The sequence below is a fragment of the Siniperca chuatsi genome, linkage group LG17 (genome assembly GCF_020085105.1).
Source record: "Siniperca chuatsi isolate FFG_IHB_CAS linkage group LG17, ASM2008510v1, whole genome shotgun sequence".
Classification (NCBI taxonomy): Eukaryota; Metazoa; Chordata; class Actinopteri; order Centrarchiformes; family Sinipercidae; genus Siniperca; species Siniperca chuatsi.
The window spans coordinates 8,968,491-8,982,529 of NC_058058.1; the positions used below are offsets into that span (position 1 = coordinate 8,968,491).

At 40.1% G+C, this 14,039-nt stretch overlaps 1 protein-coding gene across 1 annotated transcript in view; it reads left to right on the forward strand.

Moving 5' to 3' along the window:
* Positions 1–1,514: 1,514 nt before the first annotated feature.
* The window catches only part of sdc2 (syndecan 2), a 46,760-nt gene continuing 34,235 nt past the window's right edge, over positions 1,515–14,039 (forward strand). Inside the window, exon 1 of the mRNA XM_044170609.1 lies at positions 1,515–1,963. Coding sequence (XP_044026544.1) covers positions 1,904–1,963 — 60 coding nt within the window. The 5' untranslated portion in view covers positions 1,515–1,903. The remainder of the gene's footprint in view (positions 1,964–14,039) is intronic.

Genomic DNA, 14,039 nt, shown 5'->3' on the forward strand with positions numbered 1-14,039 from the left:
CATTCAGGTCTGTGCTTGCAGGTTTATTTTACAAACTGTTAAGCATGAAGGGGTCTGTGTGTGCACCCTAACAGACTTTTAGTAATTTTGTACACAGAAATTTAAAAAGAAAACAGGGGATTCGCAAGAGGGAGGGTAGGACATTTAACTTCTGACTAATCGTTTCTTTGGGGCTGATAGAGATTCTAGCTTGCTAATGGTTTTACAGAACCAGTTAAAATGACCTAATCATTTACTTAAAACACTTCAACATCTAACCTATGATTCTGTAGAAACCCTGGAACAGCGATTTAAGGTGTGCAGAGGGTGGAAACCAAGGGCGTCACTTTGTGTTTAAAAGCGGTGGGGACATAAGGGCTCAGATGAAAACATTTTTTTTAAACAGTCTTCAATTTTAGGCAATGTAATGGGGGCATCGGTATGAGGTCAGAGTAATTATGGTGTGTGGGGGGGAAAACAAATTTACCCAGGACTTTATTCCGCAGAAAGTGGGACAAGTAAGGATTTTCTTGATATTATCTCTACAGATCAGTATGGCAAGTAAATAAAATGTGTGTTGGGTTCATCTCCTATAGGAATTGTCCCAGCAAGTAAGTGTAGCAGGTCAGTATAAAGGCAGTATTAGGATTTGTTTTATATCAGAAATTTTGATTCTGATTAACCAAAATATGTCTTTTTTTGGGGGGGGGCTTTTATAGAGGGATGGGGACAAAATTGATAATTTCAAAAGTGGTGGGGACATGTCCCCAGCGTCCCCATTGTCAATGACACCTATGGTGGAAATGTGCAAACATTTGACTGAAGGCACAAACTCGCAAATCAGGGTTTACAGACAGAAAACAAAATGTTCAGAAAAAAATTAATCCTGTAAGCACAGGCCTGAATATAAAGCACCTTTTTTAATGAGGTGATAGTCTGTAGATTATGGGGAGAGTTATTCATTTATACCAGCAGGGGGAGACTTTGCCCATAAATGACTGAAGTCAGTGTGACTGGGGGCTTTCTAGTCATAAAACTGATGTAACTCCTTTCAGTTTTTATATTCAATCTTTAGTGTATTTCAAACAGGTTCAAGCAGATATTATGTGCTTTATTCATATATAAAGAGTAGTGCATTTATCTAAGTACATGCTAAAATACAGCAGCAATGAACAACTAATCAGACGTGTTCACAATATCATCGCTGCATAATAAACATGAGACTTGATTGTTAGTGAAAGCCAGTGAATGAAATTGTGGAATCCTCATTAGGGTGCAAATAATGATCATTATCTAGACGTGGAGATAAATGGCTCAATTAGCGGAGACTTTTCCTCGCAGTCTGTTATCCGACCAATCTAGTAGGGGGAAAAAAGAATAATCAATTATAACTCCTATAAGGAGTTGCTGTGCGTCAATAGACAACATAATTGATTTGTTATGATTGCTGTGTTATTTTTGGCTTCCTTTTCGGCTACTTTGTCGCAAGTTCTCTCTCTGTCTCGCGGTGACATGGCCGAAAGGAGCGCACGCACTCAGCAGAGCGTCGGTCGTGCTCGTGCCTACTTTGTCCTCGTTATTTCAAGTGAGCGCTGAGGGAGAGAGGAGAGCGAACTAGGTGTCTCGTGCGGATTTCACTGACACAAGGCGCGCGAAGGATTTTGCAGTGAAACCGTACTTATTTGTATATATTTTGTCAGATTTACATAGAGAAAAAAGAAAAAAAAGAAGTGTCTGGAAAGAGAGGGGGGGAGGATAAACCAAAACGCAACACGTATCCGGTGGGATCCCACTCCTGTGAGAGAGAAGCGGCAGGAGTTGGAGCGAAGGGTGCAAGGAAAGCGAGTGGGAGGAAGACGAAGAAGGGTGGAAAGATTTAACATTGCGCTCGTAACAACGCGTTTTTAATTAATAAAGAGGAATAATGAGGAACGTGTGGATAATTTTGACCCTCGGGCTGACCGTCTTCCTCTCCGGGGAAACGGTAAGTTTTTGCAAAGCAAACTTAGAACGCGGTGATAGCTGTGCGAGACCACTCGCTGCTTTTTTGCAGTTTGTTTGTGAAAATCTTCGGAGCATTTGCTGATCTCCACGTGTGTGTGTTTTTTTTCTGATTTCGTGCAAAACACTGCGGTAATATGATGGGAAATGAGATGAGAAACGTTTCATTTGTAGTTTGCCAAAGAGGCAGACTGTTCGTCCATTGAATCTCTGTCTGACAACTAAGCAGGCAGGCCTATTGCTGCCACTTTGCACAAGACTTAGCCCACAGCAAATTTCTTCATATATAATAAGATACTGAAATATGCATGGCAAGCTCATATAGAGCCTGCAGATGTCAATGTGCTTGAGCTTCATTTTTTTTTTTTTTGTAACAGTAATACTTAAAAGGGACCTATATGGATGAAGTTTATTCAGCATGCTTGTATTTGTTGCGTAAATATCTCTTTCAAAGCTATGAAGTAATTGCATAACCAGTAAAGACACACTTTAGAGGAATGCTTTAGAAATATCACATGGAATGGGAATGTTACAGACTATATGACATCTGAAATGAAGGATATTATCATAACACAGGAACACAGATTGCCTCTATTCCAGTATTTGAGCTGTATTACAGCGTTTTGTTGTTATAATGTGTATCCCTATGACAGCTGTGCAGGTCCATGCTCACTGAAATAGATGCATTATTGAGTAAATGCCATCGTTATTGTAGCCATCCAGCTTACTAGACAGATAAATCTCTGTGTTCTTCCTTTTGGTGACAATCATTTAATGGTTGTGACATTTAAATGAATAACCTGAGCAATATCCTAACTTTAATTCTCAATTTTCTTTTTCCCCTTTTTATCATCAGTAACGGTCAAGTTTTAAACCCATATATTGTTGTTCATCCCTGTTGTTTCCTTGATCCAGTTGCAGGTTCAAGTCAGCATCGTGCCTCCTGACTGAGTGTGCATCGCCCTGCAAATTAGCCGGGTTGTAGGAATGACAGATTTTGGCACTTTCATGTGCAGCCCCTGTCATTATTGTCCCCTCCTGTTGTTTCTCTGTGGGTTGTGACTTGTCGCTTGGCACAGTGCCTCCTCCTCTGTTAGAGCCGCTTGTCCAATTAGCTGATTCAGACACTGTTGTTTTAATGACTCATTGTTTTGCATGAGATCACCCTCAGAGTACATTTTTTACATGTTTTCTATGATCTCTTTTTTTTTTTTTTTTTTTACACCAGGGCTGTGTATCTGTACACAATACTTTGGTTTTTTTTATTGAACTTTAACTTAATGCTGTATATACAATAGCTCGATATACACCAAGAGTACAGTACTACACTACCACAAATTACGCCCTAAAACTTGCCATTAGAGCGGAACAAACACTTTTATGACACAGTGTCCACAACAATTTAAAAAGTTCCACCAAGGTAGCATTTATTACGTTTGGGTTGCAGTGTATATGATATTTTCCTGGTCACTTGGAGAATAATGTCCCATGGTCTTAAATCCACCTTATTTTAGCAAAATATATTACAAGAATATGGAAAGATTGGCATGCTTGACTATCATCATCCAGATGACTTTACACAGACAAATCATACACACACACACTTTAACCTGATCAATATCTGCTTCCCCTATATCTGCGTCCCCTGAAGGCCTCACTGGAATTTGACACATGACATTGATTCTCAGTATTGGCACTGGTGTTGACAAGCAGTTGCTAACTTGCTTTAGGCACATCTGTCTGCGTTTTAATTACCCCATCACATCACAGAGGTACAGTATAACTCTCAGCGGCTTTTGAAAACTTTAAGATAAAAATCACCGCCTCTGGCTTTGAAAAACAAATTATTTTTGTCACTCACAGTCCTATACAGTCATATTAAATGGTTGTGCTTTTGTCTAGAGACTGTTTATGTTCCGTACTGCTATTTTTTGTTGGCTTGCCTGCTTACCAGCTTACTTAGCTAGTAATGCTTTGGCAGTAATGCAACATGTGAGGTCTTTCTGCACGTTGATGCCTCCAGTTAAAGGAATCTCTCATTAGATGAGGTCAACATAGTGAATGTGGAACTGTAATGGTCTGCTCTCCTCTGAAACTCTTCTCTCAAACTGTTTTTTCATGTTTTCAACTCCTCTGCTTCCAAGAATGTTTGTGAATGAGCAGGAAGAGTTTGGCTGGGCTGAGCTAGGCTGTATATGCTAAGCCTGCCCCGTTGTGTTTTTCGGTGCACGCCACTCACCAGATGTTGTGGTCTGTAATTTATGTCATGTTTTGGTGGGAAGCGTGGGTGTTGTTCACCTCCCTTTACATCTGTGATTTACAGGGGGGTTCTGAGTGCTGTCTCGCACTCTGATGCTGGACTCAAAAGAATCACTTCAGAGGAAAACTGGAGTGTGGCAGAAGAGTGAGGCAGAGAGGAGGAGAGACTCATTATGACATGGAATGTCTCTCTTCAAGTTCAAGGCATTTTGGAGCTAACAAAAGGAAGATTTCACATATCTGTTTATTTTCTTTCTGGGCATTCATGAAGATGATGCAGGGTGAAAACTGTCTTAGTCTTTTCTCAAAAGGGCAAGTGAGGTAGGATCGCTATGATAAACTACCCTCAAATAGTCCAAAATAAATAAATAAATAAATAAAATCCCTTATATTATTTCAAGAGTAAAAAGGCCAAGACACCAAATAAAAGACTTCAACTTGAAGCCTTTGATGGCTTTTCAAGTGATGGGAAAAGGTGCAGGCTGTGTATTGTGATGGATGTATTATCTAGGTCCCACATTGGTTTTCAAGTTTAATTTTATGGCTTGTTTTATATCTGCTGATTTGATGGTAATGAAATGAACAGCACAGACGCAAAAGCTGACCTTCCTCTCAACTTCAGTTGTCTACTGCATTTTACCAGACAAATACTTATAAAACACACACAAACGCATAATTTACTCCTAGATGCACCGAGAACAAATAACCCACTACTATTTCCTTTTGTGTAGATTAATATGAAGTCTATATAAATCCAAAAGCATTTTATTTTCAACTGCTTTTAATGTTTGTTAATCCTTCTCACACCCTCTCCAAGGCTACTGAAATGAATGCAACGCTTCACTCGTTTTGTTGCACAGCACAAGGCTTTCAGAGCCTGAATGAGGTGTGTTCATTGGAAATTTTCTCTTCATTCTCCAATGGTAAAAGCGATATGCTTCATCTTAAGCACTTCATTTCCAATGTACTTCATGATGAATAAGTAAAATGTCTGTCTGCAGTTGATGGACAAAATATTTACACTCTTTTCCATCTTTCTGTATGCAAGAGGAGGAAATATAAAGGGAGAAGGGCAGTAAGGAATGATATGCAAGGAAAATGACCAAATAAAGAATGTAATAAAAATTAAGGTATAAAAGGTAATGCTGGAGCAGAGCAATGAAAGGATGTAGTGCCACATAGAAGCAGAGGCCAGATGCTGTGACTGCGGCTTCTCCTGCTGTATATTTAATGATGCTCTTTTATTTTGCATTAACCTAGAATTCCTCAAACTGAAGACACAAGCCGCCCCCCTGCATGCAACTGCTTGTGTTTTGTCTGACAGTGAAAAAGCCACCGTTTTATTTTTATTTTTCTAATGAATCCGCCACTGACACACATGGGAACAGAGAGAGTCTCTTGCTCTGCAGAGCAACCTACCTCCTTGCTGGTGTCCGACCCTTCAGGGGGTGCATTCACTCAGTCTATGTCTGCCAAGCATTATGCAATCACTAATGGACTCTACAGAAGGCAGGAGGCAGGGGCTGCTGGACCACTGAAAGCACAACAGCAACCACCACCCCCCCTTTTTTCCCTTGAATCATCTGTGTCCACGCATGAACTCCTGTTTTGTCACCATGCAGGCACACACACAGAAGAAGATAAACACACATTCGCACACATGGTCTTTTGCCTCCCCGTGTTGTTTTTCTCTATCCCCCTCTACATTGCCCCCCTCTTGCCACATCACTCTGCCAGCATGGTCAAGATGCTGCCTGTCATTACCACAGTGTCTTGGATTAGACTGAGAACAGTGGCATTATATTTCCCTCTCAGACAGCTGAAGGACTGAAGGGAAAGAATATATTTCTTTTTTTTTTTTACACCACTTTTTTTTTCTTTCCCTACCCTTAAGATGTGAGTGCTTTGCTAACATCTGCAGGACGTATGCCTGTTTGAAAGGAGCTGCTTTCCTCTCTCCTCCTCTCTGTTGTTGACGAGTTGGATAAGGCTCTTACTTTGGCAGGGACTTGGGCATACTAGTAAAGACTCACAAATAGTCAAACTCTGTTGACTGTGCATGTGTTTGTGTGTGCTGGTTTGGACATCCGTGCCTTTTTATGTCCCTCTGGATATGTGTGTGCGAGTTTATAGCCACATGTTTAAAATACACTGTCATCACAGCCACCAAGGCATAGGCAAAACACATTAGGGAGATGTGGCTGCAGCAAAACCGGCAACAGCAGCACTGGTTTATGTTGGGCCACAGCCACCTGAGCTTGCAGACTATCAGAGGCTGCAACAGTGGACAACAAAAGCCTCTGCATGTGCTTATGGCAATCTGGATGAAAATATTTAGACATAGTAGACCTGGAACTGTACTCTCTCTCTCTCTCTTTCTTCCCCCTTTTCTTCTATTTAATTAGCTTAGCAAATGGAAACTTCCTTGGCAGGACTTGTGGTGGAGGGGATTGGGGTTGTGACAAAGAGAAATGGGGAAAACCCTGTGTCAGGACGTCTGTTTTCTTCCTTTCTTTCTCTTGTGTGTGGTTTTTTTTTTTTTTTTTTTTTTTTTTTTTACTGCCTCCTGCCTTCCAGTTTCAGTCGGTAGGAGGAAAAGAAGAGGAAGATGAGGAAAAGGGAGTGGGGGAAGAGTGTGAGCCCTGCCTCCCTTTTGGTGTTCAGATTTTCCCAAGCCAGGCAGGACCTGTCTAGATCTTTGCTGTATGAGGTGTGAAAAGAGTCTAACTTGGCAGGGGGTGAAATGACAGAGACAAACCCATGTGGTAAACGTAGTGCTACTAATGGTATTTGGTATGTGACAACTGGACTGGTATGCTTTGGTAACTGTTTGTGAGAGTTTAAGGAATCTGCCCATACTGTTCACTTTCTAGTTACTGTGAAAGTAACTTTGTGCTTTCACTTTTTTCTTAATGTGATTTTAAAAAGAACTGTTATCGCCTTTTCTATTTGGCAATTTTGAGAATACACTAATGCCAAAATGAGTGTGTTGAGAGGTGAAAATTATTATGATTTGAATACAAGTCTATACTCAAAAGTGTCTGTACTCATGGAAAAGAATAGCTTTGACTTACACACATCACTTTTAATCATAAAAATCCCACTAAACTGGTTCAACACAATGTGGACAATCTGGTGTAACTTTTATAGGATTTCTTTTCTTTTGTCAGTCATGTTATGTAAAGTAGGGTTGCAGCTCAATTAATTAACAGATCATTTTCTTAATTAGTCGATTGTGTGGTCTGTAAAATGCCAGAAAATAATGAAAAATGCACATAATTTGAGATTTTTGAATTTCTTTTTTTGTCTTATATAAGACAAAAACAGCAAATCCTCACATTTGAGAAGCAGATGTTTGGTATTGCTGGAAAAATTACTAAAACAATTTATTGGTTCTCAAAACGGTTGCAGATTAATTTACTAAGAACAAACACATTTTCCCTTTTTAAAGCTGTATTAAATATCATTAGTGTAGATTGTGGCCAGTTCAGGTTTTGTTGGGCGGCTTGTTAAAGGATAAAGTGAAATTAAATGCTGCTTGTGAAACTTTCTTGGTTGACTTTGTTCTGCTGAACAGACAATGATCTTAGGGCCAAATATGTTCCATCTGTATACTATCCAAAAAAATGGCAGATATTTGAAGCCATGACGTCAGCTAGATTTTTCCATCTAACTCCCAACATTGCTGTGGAAATCTGCACAGCACATTTAACACATCTGTGCTCACTCATATTTACGAGCGCCCGTTATTGTCTCTAAAAGGCGCCAAATTGATATCTGCACTGGCAATCCTCCAAGCAGAAAAAATGTACTTCTTGTCTGGTGTTTCCATTATTTCCTCCATCTTGAGTCAAAACAGCACTAAGTGAGCTAAAGCGTGTAAATCATGCTTTCTATGCAGGGTGTATCACCAACTGCAAATTATACTCCATGCAGACACTTAATTTAGAACTGTTTTCACGAGAAACCTTTGAGACTCCAGAGGGTATTTGGGAAGCTGATGAGCTGGAGAGGGGAATTCATTAGTGAACCCCCCACATAGCTCATAGCACTTCTTCCTCTAAATGCACGCTGGTGTGTAAACTCATCTCATTTTAGTGAAAAGCAGTGACTTTAAAGGCTCCAATTGAGCGCTCATGAATATTCATTATTGAGATGTGTTCGTCATTGTAATGGCTCACAAAAAAAAAACAGGAAGTAGATGTCTTTCCATCTGTCTCCACGTGGGTAGTCTCAGTAAACTCCTGAATGCTTCCAGTTTTTATAAATTTCCTTATGAGGACATAACCTGTAATTTAATAATAAGCTAGTTTTTTCCAAGCTTAGAAAACTGTGCATCTGTCTCCAACACTCCATATTCAGTAATATTTTCATATCCTAATTTTTAATCCCACTTTCAAAGGCAATGGTGAGTGCTGACTTTGCTGAGGTTTGCTTAATTTCCTTATTTTGATTTGGAGGAGCCGTGATGTCAAGACCCTAGATCTGTATCCAGATGTTCCTGTGTACAGTTGTGGCAGACATCCGATGTTTGAAAGTCTAAACTGTGACCACATCATCAAACCAGTCCAGACAGTGACTCACACTGTAAGACTGAATGAGCTAACAGTGGTGAAAAAGGGGGGCAAATATATAAACGGACATGGTCACGAAATTAAAAGAAAAAAATACTTGGAGTGGAGTTTCATTTGCTACTGAGGATCAAACTGGGGGCCTTTTTACAGCAAGTCTGAAACTAATTTATAGTCTGTAATCTGAAAAAATGTACATTCATTTTCCCCCTAAAATGATTTGCAGTGTAAAAAAGTAAAACCAGTGAACATAGCTCCTCCTGTGCTCTATGAATGGAGCCAGAAACTCTATAGCCTTAATGTTGTTTCTATTCCTTTTGTTCTCTTCTGCTCTGGCTCTTTTTTTCCTCCGGATATAAATATTATGGAGGTTTTCAACAGTCCTTTAACCTCATCCTCTGCACACACAAAAAAAAGTTAGGACAACTAAACAAAACAGAGTGGCATGTATATAAGCAAAGATTCCCCAGCTTTTCATGGAATGATGATTATCAGTCTTGGTTATTTTTCTTACAGGTTGTCTTTAGGGCTGCAACTAATGATTATTTTCGTTATCAATTAATCTGCCAATTATTTTCTTGATTAATCGATTGTTTTAGAGCAACTCCAGTGGATATTCTACATTGTATGACATTTTGATATTTCCAATATTCTCAGAAATTTTTTTTCTGAAAGTAAACTTGACATACATAATTAACTGCGCAGCCCTAAGTCAAGTTGCAAGCTTTATCATACCACACTCTGTCTCACTGCCGTGGTTGTTAACATGATCAGAGGCACTAATGTGGTGATTCTACCAGGCGAGTTAATCTTTACTAATGCATTCTGTTAACAGCCATCTGTGTTCTCAACAGTGACTGTAAACCCTTTCAGCAGAGCACCATGTTACATTCAGCACCCCAGCAGTCACTCCTCTATTACACTGAGGGATTGGGTTTATTATTCAGCCCAGAGAGGCTTTAGACCAGAGAAACCGTGTCAGATGGAATCCATTTTGATTTTAAATGCAAATACCACTGACACGCTCATTGCTGGCGCTCTCCTTTCGGGCGCGACCACATAGCCCTCTTGATGGGTGGAAAATTTCAGGGAGAGGTCCCTAAACAAACAGAGGCTGCCAGTCAGAATGCGTCACGTACACAGTCAGGTACATGGTTGACCCTTTCATCTCTTTACTGTAAAATCTGTTTTTGCATGGTTGACTGTTTAGGTTGCAGGCTTTACCGTGCTCTGGGTTTGGAAATTTGAAACTGAATATTCTCAAAGATTTTAAACACATTAATTGTGTCAAATAAAAAACATACGGAAATTTGAGGACGTAAACCAGCTTTTACGCTGTCCTCATTGACGCTCTGTGTCTCTCTTGGTCTGTTTCTTGCTTTCACCCTTTCTCTCCAGCTCTCTCCATTTTACTTCCACCCCCCAAAAAATAAGCCCTTTTGACAGTGACATCAGCCAAGGTCATAGCTTCACTCACTTATAATCTGTATCGTTTCCATGCTATGCTTAAACCAGTTTTCATGGTATAATGGAAGCGGGCAGGCAGGGTGCAAAGCTTGATTACTTTGATGACGATAATTTGTTTAATCAAGTGATGGGTGGGTGAGTGGGATGGCTGCATGACTGCTGCTACCCTCCAGACTCAGCAGGACATCCTTTCTGTCCAGGCAGCCAGCAGACGCTGGAACCTCCTGGCTTTCCAGCAGTCTCTGTAGAGCTTTTCAGATTCATCACAAATAATTAAGTAGTGGATGTAAAGAGAATTAAGGATTCTCAGAACATAACATCATAACATTTTGGCTAACTTAAGCAATCGTCTCTTATAACCAGTAGTTCTGCTCAATTAACCCTTGAAACAGTTTTTACGCAAATACAGGAACAACTTTCTTCGTTTTCTCAGTGTCATTGTTGAACTCAGCCAAACTTAAAGGTTGGAGTTTTTACCACTAGTAGCACTATGGAGCAATGTTTTTATGAGTGCATCCCTGTTTAGCTAACTTAAATGCGAAAATGGAAGAACACACAGGACGTGGTGTTTCTGCTTTCCAAATGTTTTATGAGCAAGGAAATCCATCCAACATGTTTGTTGGACCTCAAGTCCAAGGTGACATTTTTACGTTGCCTGCTAGTCCAGCTTATTTGTCCAACTAACAGTCCAAAAACCTAAACAACTATCACAAAAATTACTGTCACAGAGACAGTCACAAGAAACCAGCAAATTCACATGATTGAGGGGCTGAAACTAGGTAATGTTTGGAATTTTTGCTTGAAAAATGACTTAAACGATGGAACATTTATCAAAATAGTTTTCTGTGATTCTATCAGTTTTAGTGAAGTTTCTTGTCACAGTGTTAAATCCAGCCAAACTTCCACTGACTTATTACATCAAAATCAGTGTATTACTCATGGAGAGAATTTATCAGAAGAGAAAATAGTTGTATAATGTCTGCTGTGGCTCTGGAGGAGCTTTGTCGAGCCTGAAAAAATATCTCGGTTTGGGCTTGGAAAGTCTGTGCTACAAACTAGGGGCATGGAGAAAGAAATGGGGGTTTGCAGGCAGGGCAAGTCTAACAAAAGAATGCTATTTAGTTGCATTATGGGAAGACAACCCAAAATATCTCTGCCTCAGTTGATTCGACTTGACTGTTCTTTTTTAAATCTTTGTCTTGTGAGTCCTTCCAACTTTTTGGTAGTGGAATAATAAATTGCTGGAATACTTATTTAACTTAAGGTCTAAATGTTCTGATCACTGTAGTTTCATTGTCAATGAGAAAAAGGTCTGTTTTACACGCCAGGACCAAAGCTTGAAGAGCCAAAATGACAGTTATAAGATGTAGTTTTGTCATAAGATGATAGCAATATACAATTTGCTGAATTTTCTCGTACGTAACCGTGGTTACTTCAGCTCTCTCCTGCTTTAGAGACTCATTTTTTATAGTCAGTTTGGAGTGACATTGTGGCGTCCCGCTTTTACAGTGACACTCGTGACATCTGTGTGGCAGACAGAGCTGCCTTCACATTCACTGCATCAACACACAGCTCTGAAGAGTTGATTAAAGATGCCTTTTTGAAGATGATTGCTTACTGTTGCAGCCTCTGCTTTTGTTTAGTGTGGTTACACTTCGCTATGTGTGAGTTGGTGACCACAGGAGGCTTTATGGCAAGTTTTGTTAGACCTGCAGTGCAAAAGCAGCTGGGAACATCTGTTGCCTGGTGGGTTTTTGATAGTGGCTCCTCTTTAGTGTGGGATGTACCACCACAACCTCTGTCCCCCAGCTTTCACAGCATATCTTTTGTTTTTCGCATGTGTATAACATCGATATGAGCGTACTGCTTCATCTCTTATTGTTTTCAAAGGTTCCCGTAAGAGCTGAGCAAATGCTGTCTCTTAACTTGTCTTTTGATTTTCTTACAAATACTATGCCTCTCTTGAGACCCCAGCATCCTCAGCCCATCAGTAAAGTAAAACCTGGAGCCCAGGGTGGAGCGCCAGCCATCCCGCATCATGTGTTGTTTCTGGACCTTTCAGGAAAGCCAGACTGCAGTCTTTAGAAACCACACATTCTTGCAGAATTACAGCACAGGGAAATAATTGGGAAAGGCTATGTAGTGAGGGAGGGAGCAGAGGTTTGGCAGACACATTAAAAGCCATTTTTAGCTGCAAGAGTTTTGTTAGTGATCTCTGTCCTGCATCCAAAGGATGGGGAAGATTGGGCTCTTGCTAATTGCGTGTTCTCAGCTGAAAGTGTTTTTTCTGTCTTGATAAATTGGCACTCTTTCAAAGTCCCAGCTTATTCTTCTACAAAGTCATTAAAGTTTGAAAATACACCCTAGCTGTGGTTCAAGTACTGGACCTATTTTGGTTGCCAGAATTCAATTATTTACATAGGATGGAACATGAATAAGAATTTCGCCTCATCGTTTCCAAATATGAGCCAGAGGCTATAACACTTTTTTTTTTTTTAATAGTCACACAAAATATCCAAAATAAACCAAGACAAAATGATTTTGCTGCAATTTTGCTTCAATTTTATTTAACAGAATATTAAAAAGCAGACAATCATCAGAAGAGTCCTTCCAGTTAGGGCCTAATCAAAGCTGAACTGTAACATGTAATGCGCCCTGGGGGATAACGTCCAGAATGATGGGAGTTGTTTACTCATATTTTTTTGCATACTTGTGGGCTCTTTGTTGTTTGGTTGATAAGAGAAGAATGCATCTAGCATTAAGCAGCTGGCCTGCATATGTAAAACATGGAAGCATTTTTCTTTTTGTTGCGGAGCAGTTTGTTTCAACAAGCACAGGAACTGAGCGGACGGAGCTGTGGTGTTTCTGTCAAACATCACTCATACACCGAGAGACACACATTACAATGGCTTCCTCTTTGTGTGATTGATATTTGATCCCTAAGACTGTATTCTCCAAACAAAATCACATTTGTTATTTCACACTGGTGAAATGTCACCAGTTTAGTTTATGAACTAAAGGAAGTGCTACGGTTTTGCCTGGATCGCTGCAGCATGTGCAGTCGAACTTCTTATTCACCAACCCCAGTAACACCACAACCTTTAACTGGTCAACACGAGTTGTACTATTTTTAGTGTGTGTTCATTTCTTCTCTTGAAAAACTTGAAATGAGGGCTGCTCATCCAAGGGGACATCTAGTTTTTTTCCAATTTAAAGGTCCAAACCAAAAGGATATTCAATTTACAATGTGTGTACATCCTGCTGCCACCAACCTGCCTCAGGCTCAACCTCCAACACCAGAGCGCTACACTGCTCCGTCTGATAGACAACAAAATGCTCTTGACCGGACTCTGTCTCAGCAAGTTCCTCTGCCTAGACCATATGTGTAACCCAGTCAAACTTGACCTGACCCACGATTTACGCTGCAGGATACAACAACATGATGGAGCTCCTAATCACTACCTCAAATGGAATCCCAAAGCCTGCCCTACCTTATTTTAATAGGTAAAGGAGTCTGACTTTGCACTACTCTACAAAATGCACGGACTGGCAACGGATCCTGCCTTATGGAGGCAAGTGCGCTAGGACCAAAATCAGAAAACTCACAATTGTAAAGGGGGCTTGACAACAATAAGAACATTGAAAACAGAACACAATAGACTTTCCTACAATAGGACAAAGAAAAGCAGAAAATCATCACATTTGAGGAGCTGGAGTCAGCAAACGTTTGGCATTTTTGCTTGTAAAATGAAATCAATTATC